This window comes from Cupressus sempervirens, chromosome 5 (genome assembly GCF_028749045.1).
Source record: "Cupressus sempervirens isolate cs-2001-9-10 chromosome 5, ASM2874904v1, whole genome shotgun sequence".
Lineage (NCBI taxonomy): Eukaryota > Viridiplantae > Streptophyta > Pinopsida > Cupressales > Cupressaceae > Cupressus > Cupressus sempervirens.
In genome coordinates, this window is record NC_143122.1 from 672,814,136 (window position 1) to 672,835,718 (window position 21,583).

At 31.4% G+C, this 21,583-nt stretch overlaps 1 protein-coding gene across 1 annotated transcript; it reads right to left on the minus strand.

Annotated features, from left to right (window-relative positions):
• Positions 1–14,892: 14,892 nt before the first annotated feature.
• LOC149557738 (uncharacterized) lies at positions 14,893–17,009 on the minus strand. Its single transcript, XM_089830435.1, has 3 exons — positions 16,602–17,009; positions 16,311–16,541; positions 14,893–15,513 (listed from the first exon to the last, which is right to left on the minus strand). The coding sequence occupies exons 1-3, from the start codon at positions 17,001–17,003 to the stop codon at positions 14,893–14,895; spliced, it is 1,254 nt and encodes a 417-aa protein (XP_089686561.1). The 5' UTR covers positions 17,004–17,009.
• Between the last annotated feature and the right edge of the window lie 4,574 nt (positions 17,010–21,583).

A 21,583-nucleotide genomic window follows, 5' to 3' on the forward strand; every position in this document is an offset into this window, starting at 1 on the left:
TGATCTTTGAGATTATGATGTGATTTTTGGTTCATTAAGGTTTGTGCTAGTGGTTACCAAGATCAATGTGGTATCAAGAGGTTGTTCCATGATTACCCTGAGATGTGTGCAAAGATTGCACTATTTTCTATAACAATGCTACGCTAGACTAGGTTCCTGTACCAGTGATTAGTCATATTTATGACTATTTTTTCTTATGTGTTTTAAGTTCCTTTTTAATGTAGAGTTATCAATCATTATTAAATGTGTAAGTAATTAAATGGATTGTTCATGTGAGATTATTTGGTTATGTGCCGCGGACATTACCTTGTTATATTTCTGATTAGAGAGATAATTGTTACTCATGTTATGTTTACATTTAAGATGACCTGAGGGTTAGATGTTACACTTCGATTCCAGTATCATGGATTTTAGACTACTATGTTGTTCAATTAATCATATTGCATGATGATGCCATTTTGAGATGACAGTGTGTTTTATGATGATATCTAGTTATCTGGTATTTGGACATACCTCTGATTTTGTTATGTGATGGATTTAATGCTATGGTTATTTACTTCATTCCTATGTTGCTATGATTTATGTGAACGTGAGTGATGTAAATAGATTATTTTAATATAATTAAATAAATGGTTAAATTAGGTGATTTAACGCATTATTGTTTTGGCTATGTTATTATATGCAATTGCACTTGATCGTGTTGTTTAGTGTGCAGGATTTAAATTCCTAGCAGTGGCACATGGAGTTAGTGATTCATCCTTATATGGTCGATGTATCCTTAATTAAATTTTTAATTTAAACCTTTCGGTGATTATTAAATCCGAACTCATTTGCATTATGTGATTAGACCAGTAAGCATGTCTGTGCATTTAGAGGTTCGCATTGTCATGAAAGTTATTAAAGAGATTTATGTATTTTCGGGATTTCGAGCTTCTGAATTATTTTATTTTAATTTCTAGCAGCTTTACCATAGATGAATTCCTATTTATAGGAATAGCCTATTTTTGTTTGAGTCGATTCGAGGTTTAACTAGGTTGGCTGGTTATTTGCCCTAATCGATTATTCACTCAAAAAGTGAATAAGTATCCAAAGAGGAATTTAATTCCTCACTTCTCACTTTCAAATTGGAAATTTGGAGAGTAAAACCCAAAATCCTCTTCATGAGGATTTACTGTTTTGTTCGTTGTGGGAGCTACAGGTGTGGGATCGTCGCAAGGTTTGGCTCATTGGATCTAGCTCGGAGAAACCTTGGATTACCGCAATTTTTAGCTACTTCTGCAGGATATTTATTTTATGGTTCAGATTCCCATTTTTCCCTTTTGGCTGTGAGGTAGGGATTTCCTATTTTATTGTTTGTGCTCCGTTTCTACTTTTTTTTTTGGTAGCCATTTTTTTGGAGGCTGAGAACTAGTGTTCCCCTCCATTTTTGTATGCTAGTTCTACCCGGTTGGGTGGGTATGAACATTTCCCTATTTTTTGGGATGAGGGTTTGGGATTTTACGCTGTTATGCTAGTCATTTTTGCATACGGTGTCCGATTCCATTTATTTTTGGATTTTTGGGGTTTTTGAACCCAAAGGTCAAATGGGTTTTAATTTTGGAATTTTTCTAAAATTTGGAGTTTTTACCTTGTTTTGCATGCCGCCCTGTTTTCTCGAGTTTTCTTGACACAATGTGGATCGTGGACTTGGACAATCCATTTGGATATCAATCAAACCACTTTTGCACTTTTATGTTGCATTGGGATGCATGTTTCATCCGTACTCCCGACATTGTGTTCAGTTGAGTGATTTTATACCTGGTGTTATTGTTTCTTTTAGACCTTTGCTTTTGTTTCATGAGCACTAGGATTCATCTAGAATCCATACTCTCAGATTTAAGCTGGTTGAGTGAGTTCATGATGTTTGGTCTTGTTGCATCATTGGGATTCATGTAGAATCCATACTCTCGAATTGAGGTTGGTTGAGTGATCTTATGATGTATGGTTTTATTGGCTTTGGGATTCATGTAGAATCTGTCCTTCATGTGTTGCTTTCAGTTGGGTGTTTTTTTTTTGTTGTGTTCTCATTCCTATCCTTTTTTTTATGATCTTCATGATGGTGGTGCGCCACACATGAGTACTTTGCGTACATTTTTTGAGTGACTTGTAAGGCTCGATCTTTTGTGGTACTTTCAAAAGTTATGATAATTGGGGTTGGGATGGGAGTATGCATGCCCACGGGAACTTGTCATTAGATGAGCATGGGTAGGGTAGGGTAGCATATGAAGGGGGCTTCTATCTCGCAGCCTGGTGACCTTAGTCCCATAGGGTTGGTGGAGGAGAGGAAGTTTTAAATAAGTGATAACTAAACAAAATATGTGACTAGTAATAAAACTTAAGATAATAAAATGGTACTTTTGTGTATTGGCCTTCCGTTGAGGGAGTTGAGCTACACAATCCGAGCTTGGGCTTTTCGATGCCAAGCAACTCTCCATAATGTTAGTCCCTACTTAGTAGCCTTTTGAGTGTCTGACCAGGACCTGTACTCCATGCATTCTCTTAGGTTCTTGGTTCAACCATCGTACTATCTGGCATGAGTGTTAGCCATGGATGTAGTGCTTTATGTGTGTTTGTGGTTGGATCTTTATCTCCATCAGCATGGCGGGTGTGAACCTACGGGTTCCACGTGGTTGGGAGGCATAGCTACCTCCACCACTGCTAGGGATCATGTACAGAGATGATATTTTATCCTAGTGTGACCATTGCTAGATGCCTTCACTTGGTACTTCGAGTTTCGGAGTATGCTTTCTTGTGATTTATGCTTTCATTGGCATGCTTATATATCATGTTTAGATAATGTTATTTTATTTGACGCATTCCCTTATCATGATGTTTAGCATATGATTAGATGATGTGATTTTCTTTAGTAGTATATCTATTGCTTACTATTGTTTAGCATGTGATAGATGATGTTATCTACTGTAGGATTATCTTATGTGTTATCACTAGCATGTTAGATTTCCTTATGCTTATATTGTTGCATGTCTTTAGTAGTAACATCCCTATTACGACAGTATCGACGATCTGGTCGATGGCTTGGGATGTTACGCGCAGGGGATGGCTAGGACCCATGATGGTCTTATGATGCTATTGATAGATGGGAGGAACCACGTACTTAGTTTGGTTGTCTAGCTCTCTGCGATGTTTATTTCAGTATGCTCTTTGTTGTTCTAGTTTATATGGTTATATGTTCTTCTTTCTGTGTTGTTCTTGCACTTGAGTATTCATTCCTCGATTCGCATAGATCTGGTACTCCCTGGTGTGGGGGTTCTTTTCTCTATTTTGGTCCTTTTTGCTTCTGGGAGCATTTTTTTTTTCTATGGGTGACATTTGTTCAGCATGGTGCGACACTTTAAAATGTATCGCACGCCCATACAAATTGTGTCGTACGATACTGTAAAGTATCGCACGCCTTCTTGAGAAATTTCATATGATATTGGAAGAGTGTTGCATGCCTTCTTGAGAAGTGTCGTACGATCCTATAAAGTTTTGCATGCCTTCTTGAGAAATGTCGTACGACATTGGAAGAGTGTCGCACGCCTTAAGGAGAAGTGTCGCCCTCCCTTAGTAAAAAGTGTCGCACGATTTTTGTAAAAGACCTGCACGTGCCGTCAGTGGGCACTTTTCTTCGTGATCTGATCTTTTTGAGAGTTGATTTGGATACTCTTTTGGGCGTTCTTCAACCCTACATTGTTGCATTTTGAATTCTGTCAGTTTCTCTTGAAATCGAGTTGTCATGTTTTTGTTTTAGTCTCTTGGGGTTTAAAATATATCGTTTAAGTAAAAGATACTTAAGATATATTTTAGTATATGCGACAAATCTTTTGAGATACGTTTCAGACCTCTCGAAGATAAGTTATGGATTCTAGGAAATTTCAAGGCTTCAAAAATCCAGACTTAGCCAATTTTCAGGGCTTCAGGATTTCAGGCTTAGCCAAATTTCAGGATTCTGCATTTTACCCCAGCTTGGTGTTTTGTTGATGAGTGGTCATTTCTTGTGCCCTCATCTTGTTAGTGGTGGTTGTTGGCTTTTTTTCATGTGTCAGTTGGTAGTGGCGTTCAAAGATCAGTTGGCTGTCGGGATTGTGGTGAAGTCTTCCGTTGCGATCTTTGTGATCCCTGTATGATGTTGTCATGTGCATTCATACTTGAAAAAATAAAAATATTCTGGCTTGTATTTCATCGTTGTTTCCAAGGATCTCCGGGCAGGGCATTACATTCTTCATCAAACACATTATCAATTTTCTTGTAAATAATTTTCCACACTTTTGTGGTTTTGCTCACAACCTCTTCAATTTTATTTTGTAAAATACTAAATGCACTGTATTTGGGAGTAAATCTACTATTGTGCCTTTTGACTACATTTATTATTTGAATTTTAGTCAAATCAAGCAACATCCTTGCTAAGGTAGACTCCCTTATTTCTTTCTCAGTTCGTAGACAAAAATGCCATTTTTCCTCTACAATCTTATATAATTCCTTTGGCAATGAACTATCCAAATCAAGAGGTGTATGTTTATATTCTGCCATCATATTATAGACAAATATCTCTATTTTATTCTGCTAATCTTTTGTGAGCTTACTAAAATTTACATTCTTCAAATCATTTAAGTCTCCATTCCTAACCTTAGCACATAATTTATCAATGGAAGACTTTGGGGAATGACTCACCACTTTAAATTGACTGTGGTCTTCTGATTCTATCTTTTCTTCCTTTGAATTAGGTTGTGCCACAAATTTTATTCTCTTCTTTGGCTCATCTTCAGTCTTCTTGGTGAATTCCTTCATCTTAGTTGTCTCATCCTTTGCCTTTTGTGTAGTAGCCCTTGTAGTAGCTCTAGTTGTAGGATTTTTGGGTGCAAGCTTTGTCACCTTCTTTGGCTTGGGCTGAGGAGTAGGTGGTGCTTTTTCTTTTCTCTTGGTGGCCTTGGTTTTGATGGGTGTTTCCTGAGCTTCTTCTTTCTCTGCATCTTCCTCTTCATCTTCTCCTAATCCTTGAGTCAATTGTAGAGACTCTTGGTCAAGCTCATCTCCTTCATTGTCATCTTCTTCTTTGTCATCACTTATTTCTTTTGCTTCTTCTACAATACCTATCTCTCCAATCTATGCCCCAAATTTCTTTTTGATCTTCTTAACCATTTTATCTTTCTTCTTCACTGTTGTGGCTATTTTGAGGTCTATTATCACCCATGATCTAACAACATCATGATTTCCAAAATGCTTTGCGGTTTTATCAATTTCTTCCGCAAGTAATGCTGTAATAGTTGTTGATGCCTGATCCACATCAAGTTCATAGCCCAGTGGTCTAAGCCATCTGATTCTAGGGATGATTTCTTGTATGTAGGTATAGTCAATATCTACTAGAAAACAAATGTCTTTTTCATATTGCTCCACTAATGAGACTAGAATTCTTACTCTCTATTTCATGGATTGTTTGAAATCCTCAAAATAGCTAGTCATTTGGGCATCAATATTTTCACTCATTTGATCAATGAAACCATTTATCTAATAAAAAATTGTCTTATTTGGATCCCATTTCAACTTCCCTATAGAGGGGAATTCTTTCATAATGTAGAAAAACATGCAAATCAATACTACACCAATTTTGCATTGAGCCCCTTTGGATTTCATTATGGGTCCCAAATTTTCATTTATTTGTTGCATCATCAATTCTACAAGATCATAAGTGTGATCCTTTTTTACTAGCTTGTAGGCAACATCTATAGCTATGCAAGGTACACTGTTTAACCTACTGGATTGATAAAATTTGTGAGATATAATCCTCACAGCAAAGTGTAGTAAGGGGTCTTTGATGGTGTCAATTGTCATACCCCTATTGTTCCACTTGGCACCAGTGTTTTTCTAAATTTCCTACCTCTTATCACTCCTTAGGGTTTTGGGCCGATCTAGGGTTGGAATACTAGTAACCCTATGTATAGTCTTCTTCATCAACCTTACTAGCCTAGTTTCTAACCAAAATGCTCCATCATGGATACTGCTCAGCACAATGTGTATCCATTCTATTTTAAAGACAATGGGGAAAACTAGGGTTTTGGTCAGACTCTTCGTCTCAACTATGGAGAATTCGTCTTTAAGTATCCCATTTTTATAGAGTTTATCAAATGCATTGAAAATCTCCAAATCTCCTATTGTACCTATCTTACGGTTATAGGATTTGCCTACATCCTGAACCATTACCACTTTATTAGGAATCATGGATAGTGCACCAACGGGATTGTTTTTGTAGGCAACTTTAGGGATGGGTCTGAACACTAGTTGTTTAACTTCATTCCTAACTAGTTGGATTTCCAATCCTTCCTTTTCCTTTGCAAATTTAGAACTAGATACCATCTTTAACCGAACTAGGGTTTATTGTTTAAACTAACTTTTCAAAATTGCGTAACTCGACTCTTGAATGAAATACTTGGTAAATTGATGAAACTAAGTTGGGTTGCTGTTGAATTGTTGTAAATTGCTTTATGATGGCTAGAAAATCACTTAATTACTCTGCTCATCTTTGCTCTTTGTTCATATGATAAAAAATATATGATTTTTACCTTTTATTAGGCTTAAAACCTAGCATTTATTGATTTCATGCTTACAGCTGTCACTCAGCTTGTAGAGGATTCTCCAACTTGGCATCAACTATATTTCATTCATTCAACAGCTACTATCTCATTTCACTTGGCATCTACTGATCTTGTTAATTCTCGGTAGCTACTAGCAAGTCTTACTCGACAGCTACTAGACTGTTCAGCTCGGCATGTACTATAGTTTTACTAGGCAACAAAAGGAAACTCGGCATCATGTTTCAACTTTTATCCTGACATATTTACTTATGCAAATTTCTTCTTTGCAGTGTTCCTATGTTCCTTTTGGGCTGATTTATGATACATCTTTATATGTATCAACCCCATATGCCTTTCTAGTGCTTAATTTGTTGAGGTGTGATCACTTGACCTCTTGGGTGAAGTGATCTCTCCATTTGATGTCCTACATTCACCTTTCTTCTACCATGTCTTCTTCATATCTTTCCTGATGTGTTCCACATCAAAATTTTCTCTTCCTTTGTTAACCTTAGTCTTGGGTGCCTTGGCCTTTGTTGGACAGTTCCTGCTAACATGTTCAGTCTTTAAGTAGCTAAAACAAGTAATTTGACTCAACCATCTATTGTATTTTTCCTTGAATTGTGTTCTTATGCAATTTTAAGGTACATGACCATATTCCTGACAGTAGTGACAACTTTGCCTTGTATTATAGTCCCAATTGTAGTGATGTGCATAGTTGTTTTTTCTTGTAAGCTGATTAGGTGTCCAGATAGGCTTTGATCTGCATTCAGATGCTCTATGTCCATAATTTTTGTAGTTGTAGTAGTGACCCTCAAATCTTGGTGTTCTCATGGTCTTTGTTCTATAGTCTTGTGCTTAGTGTCTTTCTTTTTTGCACTTGTGATAGAAATTTGCATTTGTAGGCTTATCATGCTGATGACTACTCTTACTTCGGCACAAATTAGAGGTATGTCCCTTTTTACCACAGAGTTGACAAGTACGTTTAGTGTTCTTACCTTTGTTGCTTCTTTCTTCTGCAGCCTTGGATGATTCTCCTTGCTCAGTGCTGATGTAGCCAAGTCCTGTAGTGTCATTAATAGCACTTTATGATTTCAGCAATTGCTCAAAGTATTTGATGGCCTCATTGGGTTTGTTGTAACTTTCCATTATTTCCTTTTCTCTATTCAATTCATTATGCAATTGTTCATTTTGTATCTTCAAGGTGGAGATCTCAATATCTTTCATGTTTAGTTCATGATGAGCATTCATCATCTTACTTAAGGTGTCTAACTACATGTTTGAAATCTTTTCAAATTTAATTGTCTTCTCTTCCAGCCTATTGATGAGATTTCTCTTGTCATCTTCTAGCATGACCTTATCTTCAATAACTCTTTTCTTTTGTTCAATTACTTCACAAAGAAATATGGCTTGTGATTCTTGTTCAAGCTTGAGTAATCTAATTATTTTAGCTTGTGCTCTAATTTTCTCCATTAGTTCTGATATTGCTATATCAAATTCCTTGGAATATTCCTTAGAAAATATGTGTGTGGTGTCAATCTCCTTGTAGTGAATGTCATTTTTAGCTATGGCTATCTCCTTTTTTCTTTTCAAATATTTTCTCAGTCCCTCCTTGGCTTCCTCTACTTTGTGTAGAGCTAATTGCACATCAATCACCTTATTGTCAATGATCTTCCCAAGTTTGAAAACTTCCATCTTTTGACCTTTTTCTCCAAGTTGTTAGGCTTCTCCTTGTGAGAGCCAGGAGCTCTGATACCAATTGTTTGAATGTGCAAATGGGAAGTGCACTTCTCAGAGGGGGGGGTGAATCAGAAGTAAACAATTTTTATTTTCAACCCCTTAACAAAATTTAACTAGAATAAACATTCATGCAAGTAAATAAACATAAAATGAGAACATGCATCAACACATAATACAAGTGATTTTGGTGACCCAAAAACCCTCCAGGAGTAAGAAGGTAAAACTGGGGTGGAGATGATACCCACAAAATTTTACTACAGCAATGAGTTCAACCACTTCTAATGGTTTGCCCTATTAAAGGCCTACCCTGTAAAAGGCTTTACACTATGTTAATAGTGACTTATTGAAAGGATTTACAAACACTTTACAAGAAGTGTCATACTGTTAAAGGATTTACATAAAGACTGTTAAACCCACCTAATACAAAGGATTTTCTTGACCTTCTCCAAAGGCTCTCCTACGTAGCTATTAAGCTAACCTATCACCATAAAATTTTATCCTCTAATACAATTTTGAAAGAGTGTTAGAACATTTAACCTGATTGAATGCAATCTCGAATTGCTAGTTTTAGGCACTTGATCTGCTCTTTCTCTTCTGATCTCTATTAGATCTGATCTCTAAGTATGTCCCCTGTTCTGTTCTGATTAACTTGATATATAAATTTTATCTCTTTAACTAAGTATTTTTTCTTCATGTTGAAATTCCACTATATTCTCCCCTTTTTGCATTCATTCTCCTTAGAAAGAATACGAAGACTTAGGATTAGGTATGGATCTACAATCCAAATTGAATCTCAAATTCTTGCTCATACTTTTCATTTTTCTTATTGGTTGTATGCCTTCAGCATTTTTCTAATTGGTTGCATGCAGATTTCATAGGGAATGGAAATGACTCATCCTTATCCTTTTTCTCCTACTAAATTTCTCTAAGTCGGTTCCAAAAATGGTTTTGCATCTTAGTTTGTGCATGTACAAACTCTTATGCTGATTTTGCATTTCTCAACACATGAAGTATTGCTGATGCTCAGCACACACTATTTCTGGATTACTCAATATCAACTATGTTTCCTGGTTTGCTCAACACTTGAATGATTCTATTACTCAGCATATGAATAATTCCTGGATCACTCACCACGTACTATACTATAATATGCTCGGCACTAACTGTGACTTGGCACCTATCAAAATTTTGGCTCGGCATCTATTGTATACTCGGCATATATGATGAAAATGGTCAACTGTGTTGACACTCATTTGTCAATGCTTTTTACTTGACCAACAACATCAATACATAAAGCCAATTTTTAAGAGGTTGTTCTTTGGATAAGAAAATGAATGGCTTCTAAAGGAGACAAGATAAAATTTGAAATATTAAAGGGAAAACATAGGCCTTTGGAGGAGTGACAAAAAAGCCTCTTTAGATATGCTATTATAGTGGAGGGTGAAGACAAAGATGTGTAATTAATATTTTTCTCCATATCTATAACTGTAATGATGCCTATATTTACATCTAACCCAAATTGGTTGAGTTGGGTTTTTTATTAGACTAAAATGAAAGGTAAACTTGGTTTAAATTTTAAACTTTCAATTTCAGTTTATTGTTTAAACTACAAATATATTGTACATATTAAATAATATTATATTTCATTTATGAAGTAATATTATTGGGTAAAATCACATAATTGTGTGACCTTTTAGGATGACTTATCAGCATAGCTGAATTTGAGTATTTCTCTCAAAATCAAATTTTCCCAAACATATGGTCTAGTTGTATTCATTCTAGCTAAGTTATATAAGTTATCCAATGTTGTCAATAAGAAATATCTATTAACAACATATTTTATAGCAATTGCACTCTCATTGCTAAGGAAATATTATTATTTTAGAAAAGTGATGTTAAAATAACTCCTACTCTTTTTAAAGATATTTTAAATAACAAACGCATATTTTGTGGACCTCAAAGTCAAGAATATGTTCATATAGATTATATAGCATTTTAACTAGACAAAGTATATTATAATTCAAAAATATACAAGTAGATGTATTTTACTAGTCGAGATGATGTTGATTTGGACAACAAGAATAAGGTAAATCATCTATTAGAAAAATGATTTTTAAAATATTTTTAAAATCTGAAAAAAATACACCAATTCTTATTCAAAATAATAATCCTAGACTTCATCCATTTCTAAATGTTTCATTAATTTTTTTCATTTTCAAATTCCTGACATAAATATCACTTTTCTATCATTGAAATTGAACAACTTTCCTTTTAAGACTTTTTCTGTATTAAAAACTGCCATATGTTTGTACTTTTACCATATTATATTCATATACAAGATTGTTTGCAAAGAAGAACAATATAGTTACATTCGTTACAATTTTGGTCTTTCGTTTCATTTAAGAAGAAAGAAAAATGATCTCACACAAAAACAATGTATAATTGTTCATAACATATATATGTAATAATTTCCTAAAAATAGGCTAGCTTATATTATTTTCATGTATACACATATTCATATAAGTTGCTAAGCTATCAATAAGATGGATAAAATATGCAATTATCTTAGTAACTTAACCATGATGTGTTCTAACTTAATATCATGGAAGGGCATAATAATTCAGTACATGAAGAATTAAATCTCATGATAGTACTTTATGTATTCTCATGTGCTCTTCACAAACATTCAAATAGGAATACAATACTAAATATTCTACCCATAATGACATTAAGCTATAATAACAATATATTAATCTATAATCAATAATAATTAGTATTGTGCTAGGTAGCTGGTTGACTATAACGGTACTAGTTTGTATTTTGATTTGTTCTTCTATAAGAACCCTTCCTTTACTTCTTAATGAAAAATAATTTATTGATCTATAATAAAATATATATAACAATGTTAAATATAATTAATTATTTTTAATCATTATAAGTAGCTTATTTTATCACCTATCTTCATTAAATATGTATATACGATAACTAGTACCTTAAATGTCTATTCAGGTAATCATTTGAATTACAGTTTCTTAATGATGTGGGTGCACAAAATATATAAGTAAAGGAGACGTCTCACATATGATAATCATGTTTACCTAGTTAGTGCCTACATGGTAGAGATAGAATGGCGAGTACAAAATGTTCATAGGCACCAGGGTGAGCGTAATTGGGAATATGATTTATATTAAGAATAAAATAAGTAGTGGGTTTGAAAAGAGGAATTGAGGCAGTAATATAATTAAATTTATTAATATGTATCATGGAGGCATGGAATGAGGGATGCTCAAACGTACAGTGCGCTGATATAATTATTATCTACACAAATGATAAGAGTGGCTGCATGCCTATAGCTAGTTGAGTAATACTATTTGAGAGATAGTAAATGTATAAACAATTATCCGAGATATAACAATATGATAGAATTTTTTTATTATGAGGTAGGATGTGCAATGAGATGAAGATGGTAGAAAGATTTAAATATTTTTAAGAGTTATAGTAGTACAATTAAGGGTAAGGAATGGGATATAATAGTAGAAGTAATGTTATAATATAAAAACAAGCATCACATAGTGGCATGTACTTGTCATTATAGCTACAATTAATAAAATAAATATGTAATATATAGATAATGTTTATTATATAATTGTAATTTTAAAGATATAAAGAATAGATTGTTATACTTAATACTATTGTATTATATAAATAATAGATTAATTATATTTTTAAATTATTTTACATGTGCTTATAAACTTGATTAATATGTTATAAGTAGATAAGTACATTATTATTTTTTACAAACTTGATTTAATATATTATAAGTAGGTAAATTAATTTTATAATTTGAGAAAGGTAAGTTGTTGACTCACTTTTAATAAATTACATTTATATAATTTCATATGAATGCCTTTATAATTTTATTATAAAATAGTGAAACAAAGGTGGTGGTAAAGTTTAGATAAATAGATTTTATAAGTGTGAATTGAATTTACTTAAAAAAATTCACTACCCTTTTATAAATTCATTAACAATAATTTTTAGGTGTTCTTTTTTAATAGTTTTATAATTAATAGATTATTATTATTTTATTATAATGTTTATTCTCCAAAATAAACGTAATATGGACGAGCTTTGATAAAAGGGGTCCTATAACACTTGAGAAATTATAATTGAGGTAATTTATTTTTAGGCATATTTTTAATTGATTAAAAATATATAAACTTTAGAAATATTTAAATAAGGTAAAAATAATTAAATATAATTGGTTGATCTTTGCAAAATTAATTATGTACTTTCCTTAATAGTAAAAAAATTATTTATAATAAATAAATTACAATATAATTTTGATTTTTCTTTATAAAACTACACTAATTAAAATAATGATATAACAATATAAATAAATGAGTCATAGAAAAAATTAGGTTTTGCATTTGATTTCTTTATTTGAATATTTTGGATATTTAAATATAATTAGGATTTGTTTCAGAATTTAGGATGAGTGTGTTATAAAAAGTAAAATGTAGTGTTAGTATTTAGTAAAAAATATTGAATAGAGGTTAAATGTGGAGAAAAAGTAATTATCATATTAATTCAATATACTATTTGATTTTGTTCAAAATAAATTCACAATTTATATTAACCATGTTCTCTATCATAATTTTATGCCGAAAATATTGCAATATGGAGAACCTTCGAAAAAAGGGCTCCTATAACACAAAATCTATTCAACCAATCATAATTTTTTTATAAAATATAAAATTTATAAATTAATTCCAAAGCTTTAGAAATATTTTAATAATTAAAAAATCATTGTTTGTGATTGGTGGATTAATGTTAAACTAATTGAGTAATCTTGCAAAGTGAATGCAATAGTTCTAGCCTACGACAAGTAGAATAAGAGTATATGTATAGAAAAAATGAGGAAAAATAGATAAACTAAGAAAAGAGGTGGAAGTTTACTGATACACAAGTGATGAATTTTCTACTTCATGTAGGTATTACGACTCACATCAAAATGAACATTTGAAATATTTGGAACCACTAGATTAGAAAACCATAACATAAGCTTTAGATAAGCGTGTCTCTTAGAATGATACTTAGAATATGAAGTGACCCATGAAATTAAAAATATAATATAAATTATAATATATAGATATATTTAAAAACTATTAAAGACTTCTAGATTTATTATATTTAGAAATTAATGCTAGAAATTTAGTTTGCTTAAATACAGCTTTAATTAGACGCATAACTCCAAGTAAGATCCAATGTAGCAAATAAAAAATATAGATCTAAATGTGAAAAAATCAACAATGAACCATCTATAAGATAAAAACATATAAAGTCTAAGAGTGGACAAGATCACTTATATGTAGAGATAAATTATTTTGCTCTAGTATTAATTCAATGAATGGGTATAAACATGTAAACAAAAATGAATCCAGAAAATTAATATCATTTTTATAATTTTTTGAAAAATCAAAAGAAGAAAATTAGACATTTGGAAGAGAACACAGATAACGTTGTTAAAATTGCAAAGTTCGAAATTATTATACTTTATATTTTGGTTCCTCATTGCTATCGACTAGAACAAACTCTAGAATTACTTGTTATGATTCTTTGACATGTTTAAATGTTTATCAGAAATACATACAGAATAAATTGCTACAGAAATGTCGGTAGAATCAAACTATTCTCTGATAGAAATATATGTTGTAGTAGGGTCTATGTACAGAAATGTGTACAAAATCTTTTTAAACAGTTTATGATAAGATTAAGCTATGAAAATCCATAAAGATGATAATTTAAAAAAAAAAAAAAATTGTTATTTTATAATAACACAAATTTTAGCATTACAAAATTATATTTTTAACAAATTTAGAAAGATCGACAATAACTATTCTCTTATAATTTTTAAATATGTAACTTGTACTCTAAACGACATAATCCACATATTTCAGGTTACTGCCGAATAATCAAGACTGTCATTTTAGAAGAACGTCAACTAGAATTTATTAAATAAAGTTTAATATTTACAAACAACCAGGTTGAAAGGTTAAGAAAGAGAATGCATCGACTACACCCTGTAACCATGATGCAATTCACACCTATGAAAGTTAAAATCAGATGTTGGTTCCTCTTAAAGCAGTGTTTAAAAACAACAAATTTAAACCATATCAAAATGTCCTTTTTAAAGTAGAAGAACGAAAGTATCTGACCTGGTAAAAGACAATTCACAGATCATAAGTACTGTGATTTCAAAGGATATTTGGGAACATTAGATTTCAAGACAATCGATTCTCATCAAAACAAAAGTGAAAGCCACCCTTAACTATAGACAGGATTAAAACATAGAACAAGAACATAGTAGAGTTAACTATAGAGTGGTTTGAGATTTTGTTCATGGACTCTATTGAAAATGAGTCATATAAGAGCTGTATATGGTACAGGCATGACTGGAGATCTAGGAAATTGACTAAATAGCATAAGCATAAAAAAGATAATACATATTTGGATAGAAACCTTAGCAAGAACAGAACAGAGCATCTCACTTACGGTGAGAAGAAATGATGTGTCTGAGCTGGGTGGCATGCTCCTCATCAGTAATATGTAACACTTCTCTAAGATCTGTAAGAAGAACTTCAATTTCCCAAGTATGATTTCCCTGAAGATACAATGCCTTTAGAAGTGAATGATATGCATGAAGCTCAATCTTTTTCAAATCCGCATTTGTACTTATCTCTGGACTATTAATAGGATGCTCAGTAGTTTTCTCCATATCCTCAGAAAGTGTAACTTCGGCATCTATTGAATATTCTCCATGTGACTTGGACAAGTTAATAATTTGCCTCTTACATGTACATACAGTCTCTGCACTTTCTACATCCTTTCCTCCTACTTCCATTTTCTTTGTTTCAACAAAAGCATCATGCAACTGGTCATCAGTATCCACTTTTCTCTTTCCTGATTTCTCACTCAATTCAATTCTTGCGTTTTGTAAAGATACAGATGGTGGATCTGCCTCATCTTCTGATGGGATTTCAATACTGTAGGTTTTATTCTGGTATTTGTTCAGCCTAGAAGATCTTCTTTTGGGCCTTGGATGAACAGGATCAATGTTCTCCTGACAATTTGGACAGGGCACAGGATGATGTATTGTTGCCTCACCCTAATGCACAGAACAGTGAACCCATTCAAACTTTAAATGATAAATTTTGAGGCACAGCAATGTGGGTATAGAAGAATTTTCTAATTACTTATAGTAGGAAAAAAAGGTCCCAAATTTAGGCAGATTAATATGTTTACATTATAACTCCTTAGATTTAAGGTTAGATATACAATACAGAAAAACAGTGTTCAATCCCAAAGTATTATGTACTACAAGTATCCAATTGTACGATATTTAACAACTTGACAGATCATGAACACTGATTTAGCAACAGAAATTTATGATTATATGTAAAAAGAGGGGCAAAAATTTATTAAGACAGAAATTTATGATTATATGATTTCCTAGCATAAACTGTATTTAGCTCAAATAGAGATAATTTAACACTGTCCACATTTGAATATGCATGTTCAAACTTCATGGTTGTTCTGAATTTCTCTGTAATGGAAGTTGGAACACACTCCCTGATGATATTTAAGATAACTCAAGAAAAGGATTCACACAGGATAAAGGTCCACATATGGGAATGTTGAAAAATCATAAAAAATGTCTCCCTTATAAGATAATGCTTACAAGGGATTAACTATCAAAGCTCTATAATTGACAGAAATAATTCCCATTTACACAGAATTCATTTTCTCTCGTTGGTTGTCCATATCAAGCCATGAAGGTGCTTAACCGTCTAAATTGTGGCATTAAAAGGAAAATTAAGAACTACTTTTCGTGAAGACCATCAAATTTCAACCAACCCACAGACAGTAAAAGAGTCAAATGAACCCACACAGAAAAAAAAATACTTTAAAGCTAATACATTTTGCTCTGTACGTGCTGCATATCATTGAAAGAATGTTTAAGGGTATCCAAAACCCCACTTTGGGCTTGAAAATTTTCCAAACCCCCAACTTATTGATTTGAAAAAGTCCAAAACTATAATCCCTGAAAATGTCCAACCCAAATAGGCAAAACATCACAGAAAACGATAGAACATATGCCATGGAAGCTAGAAATGAAATGAGTAAAGCAGTAAACTGTAAAGCAACCCGAATGTTAAAGGAGGAAGCACAGTTTTAATTTATATAAAATTATACCTGTGAAGGCTGAAGCCATTTGTCGTCTATCCAGTCCAGATGAAGACGAAGTTGAGATGCATTAAATTCATCTTTCTCACCAAACTGGGTGAAACAAACGACGTAGTTATTGTCATCTAGAACACCTCCTATTACTCCTTCCCACCAACTATCTTGATCATATACATCGACTTTTTCATCTATCACAAAATGTCCTCTGTTCATATCAGGAGGCTGAGGCCTTATCTCATCCACCTCAATTTTTTCTCTGAGTTTAGATTTCCCATCATCAGTCAGTAAATCTCTAAATTCAACAAGGAATCCTAAACCAGCCTTCCTAACTATAGTTCCAGGGAACCAGGCACCCTTAAAACCTTCTTCATCACTGCAAACTTCAACTGGATCACCTGTTCTAAATCTCATTGATCTTTTTATCTGAATAACATCGGTTCGTTAATCACAAGGCAATCAGCCAACAATGTTAAATCCTTGAATTGTGAAATACAATGATAGCTACTATGATAACGGAGGAAAGCCAATAGAGGGGATGTTAATCTTATCATGGTATGCAAATTTCCCATCATGTAGTTTTCATCATTTGGATTTCCAGGTTGTCAGCTACGCTGAAAAGTTGGATCATAATTGATACACTAACAATTTGATTTGTATGTTGAAATGATTTCTTAAAAATGTGATATTCGGGATATTGAAGCACGATTTACCATTAAGGTATATCATTAATTCTATTTTGTCTATCTGAATGTTTATTGACGAATAAAGTTAAATGTAATTAATTTTTATAATTTAAAGTTTCTAATGTTCAAATTAAAAGGAACTGCAAGATTAGACTGATACGAAAACTATATATATATATATATATATATATATACACACACAATGCAAATTATACATGCATCAAAGATATATTGATTAAATTTACATCTTATTAATAGAATAGCATATTTGTGTATATAATTTTATCAAAATTTGATGAAATTATCTTGAAGTTGCATTTCTACTATGAAACTTGTTTGTTATAGTTAGTGGTCTATTAATTCTAGTAGACAACTTGAAAATTTTACTTCAAGATTGTAATAGAGGTTGAATAGTTACATCAATTGTAAAATTTATAAAGCACTAGCATGAGGTGAGTAGAAAAGTCAATAATTTTATTAAAAATCTTACAAATTTTCGTTGACATGTTAAATCTTTGATAATATCTCCAAATTAAAAAAAATTATTTGAGTAAGTTATATTGACATCTATTTTTAATTAAGACTATCTATAATCTACCATTCCAAATTAAATCATAATTAAATACTTGTTTATTTTATTTTTATAGATAGTAATATTGAGTTTTCTCTTAGGTGTAATCATAGATATGGTTATATCTTAATGAAGTGTCAAGTTCTTGTATGGTACCAGATAATGTTAATTGAATTTAATTACATAAATAGATTCTTAAAGTCAAATTGTTTTCCATGATAAGAGACATAAATTATTTGTAGTATCTTAGGGTAAATCAAAGAAAAAAATAAACAATGATAATGGTAAGCTCCATTGGTATTATAGAAATGTCTTCTTTGATCTCAATATATTCTATGGCTTCTTTAACATATAATGATAATTAACATACCAAATAAACAAGGATTAGCTTGGGCTCTATTCACATATTGAGAATGGTTTCTTTGACTGCAATACAATCTATTACTATTTTTTTCAATTGCAATGAAATAGTTATGAAAGTGTGTTATTTATCATAAGAAAATGAAAGAAATCAAATCTTTACAATCATAATATATTATTATGTCTTATAACATGAGAGAAAATTGTAAAATGGAATACTATAGATAGGGTAATGACTTGTCTTCAAGCTGAATTTTTCTTTGATGATTTGTCTTAAAGATAAAAAATAAAATTGTTGACATGTTATATCAAATATAATATCTAAAAATTAAAGAAGTATATTTGAATAAATTTTATTGAAATAAATTTTCAATGAATCCAAGTACATGTTTATTTAATTCTTTTATGGTTAGATATATTTCATTTTTCTTGGATTTACTCACAGTTGTCATTATTTTGTAATGGAGTGAAACATGTTTATCCACATAACACTAACTGTATTTATCACACTCTTCATGTCAAATTGCATTCCTTGATAAGAGACATCATTTTTTTGTAGTAGGATAGTCGTGACCTCTATTAATATTATAGAGATACTTTCTTTGATCTCAATACAATGAATGCTTCTTTGGGATAAAAAAAAAATTACCCTACCAAAAAAAAAAAGATTGAACATTATTTACATATTAAAGTTTTCTTTGAGTTCAATTTAATTTATTACTATTTTTTTTTTTTACTAATGTAAAAGAAGGTGGACTAGAAACTCAAATGTATCAACTTACAAAATACAAATGATCGAGTCCAAAGATGGAACTATGCTAGAAAAAGGATTCCACTTTATAAATAGGAGACCAAAAAAAAACAAAAAAACAAAAATAAGTAATAGAGATCTGAAAGTAAGACAACTCCTTTTGAAGTTTGGCCACCTAGATCTCAACTACCTGTGGGCCCTCCTCAATTTTCTTCAACACAACAATCGCTTTCTTCTTGTTCAATTTTCTCCTTGCTCTTTTGCTAGGCCCACCCATAGGCTTCCTCTTGTTTCCCTTTATCCTTGGTAGTCAAGTCCAACCTAAGCTCAATGTCGTCAGATTGTGTATTTAGTTTACCATCTATCATCTTTTTCACCAACCCAAGGATTTTGGTGTCGTTATTCCCTATAACACTCCCCAAATCCTACAATTGTTAAATTCTATTACTAGATTCATTAAATTGTAACAAAATTATATTTATAACCATGGATGGGTAAGCATGTCATTTGTTAAAAAAATAGTAGAAATCATATATTTACAATGATAATATTGTTATTTTTAACAAAATGAAATAACATATTAAAATAGATAGGCAAACAACTATCAATAAATGTCACTTTTAAAATGAAGTAAAGAGGAAATAAGCAACTAGTGACAAGGAAAACATAAAATTGTAGTCTTTATTGTGTAAAACAAATATCTTTTAAAATCCATCTAAATTGAAAATAGCTACCATAAAGGGGCTTAAACTATGCCACACTTCAAAAAGGAATCTAAATTCATTGTTTTACATTATTAATATTCTTTACTAATTAAAAGATAATTGGAAAAAGGATTATATTTTCTAATTTATAGGATCTTTATCTACATTGTATGAAAGAAAAAAAATTGTCTAGTGAGATGATAAAATAGAAGCATGCATGAAGAATAATTCCTGACATATTTCTATTAAATTTTTAAAAACTCAAATTAAAACAAGCATAAATATATATATTACAATTCATTAACATGTATAATAGAAATTAGAGATGCATTAACAAAAAAATGGATATTTTTGTATGTAATAATATTTTTCCTCCATCTTGAACACTTTCTAAATCTCCAATTAAACTACTCAACTTCTTGTACCCATAGACCATTGTAGTGAAAATCCAACAAATAAACATATTAACTAAATGGGAATGTCCACAATTAAGTTTTATGCCATTTAAAAAAATAATAATAATTAAATCTAAAATAAAATTTTAAAAAATTTAGGCAAGAGCATATAATAATAGTAACTTGTGAGCCTCTCATGTGGGAAGGTTTGTGTTTGAATCTTCTCAAGCTTAACACATAAAAATAATAATTGCAATGACTTGTGAGATTTATTGAGTCTACTAAAGCTTCTCAATTGACAAAATAGGTTCCTCTCAATATCCAACATTAGGTCAATGAAAAAATGTATTGATAATAATTAGATCAACCAAAACCAATTATCATATAGTTGTTTCTTTAATCAATACACAAAAATGTAATTATATCTAGAAAAAATAATCATTTTTCTCTTGTCAATTATTTTAAAAAAGAGTCATGACATATCTACCTAAAAGTGGCTAGACAACTTTGTCAAAGTGATTTTGAGATGAATAAATAAAAGTTAAGTAATATTTTATTAGTAAATAAAAAATGATTTACCTCAAGATGGAATTTTTTTGTATACATATAATGTTTTTTATATTGAATTATGACCAATAACACATGCTACATCAAAAGAACAAGTTGGATAAACAAGGAAAAGAATAGAAACACTTCTCAATAGATTAAAGAATGAAAACACTATTGATATCTCTAAGTCTTGTTGTTTATTAGTGTCAAACACTTACTCATATATAGGGTAAAGTTAGACACTCATCACTAGGACTGAGCTACTCTATATAGGTTGAGTGATGTAAAGACTTATAAATAATTATGTATATCTCAATCTTTATAGGAGCCGAGAAAGTCTTTGGTCATTGAGTATTTTCAGCATAAACCAAATATGATTAAGGATGAGAAACATAATGAAGAACAATTATACAACTAAGTATAAAAAATAGTATGTGTTGAGTAACACATAGTGAATATTAAAGTCTAGAATGATACAAACTTTGAGGTAAACCATTTCAAGCTAACATGGACATGATATTTAACAATTGTAGAGTTTGTTACAAATATTTTTACACATTTTTACATGAATCATCAATCCCTATGAGCAATGAACAACCAATCAGGTGAAGAGGAAAAAAGGGGAAGCATCTAGAAGAGTTCACAGAAGTCTTTAAATAGGAAGATCCAAACCCTATTTTATGTAGAGAATTGATTTATCATGAAAGACATTGCAAAGTGTGTGAAGGAAGTAAAGAAGTTAAGTTTTGGATGTTGCATGCATGAAAGAGTAGTGAAGAATAGAGTATAACAACCTAATGAAGTAGTGATGGATTGAGAAAAGCTATATTAGATTGGACATTAGATAAGAGGTTGAAAGGAGGAGATCTATAATCAAAAATTATAGTACAAAATTGAAAGGATCAAGTATTAAGTAATTTTTTACAAATTGAATCAGGGAAAATCTTTTGATAGAGTGGTGTTAACAGACCTTTATAA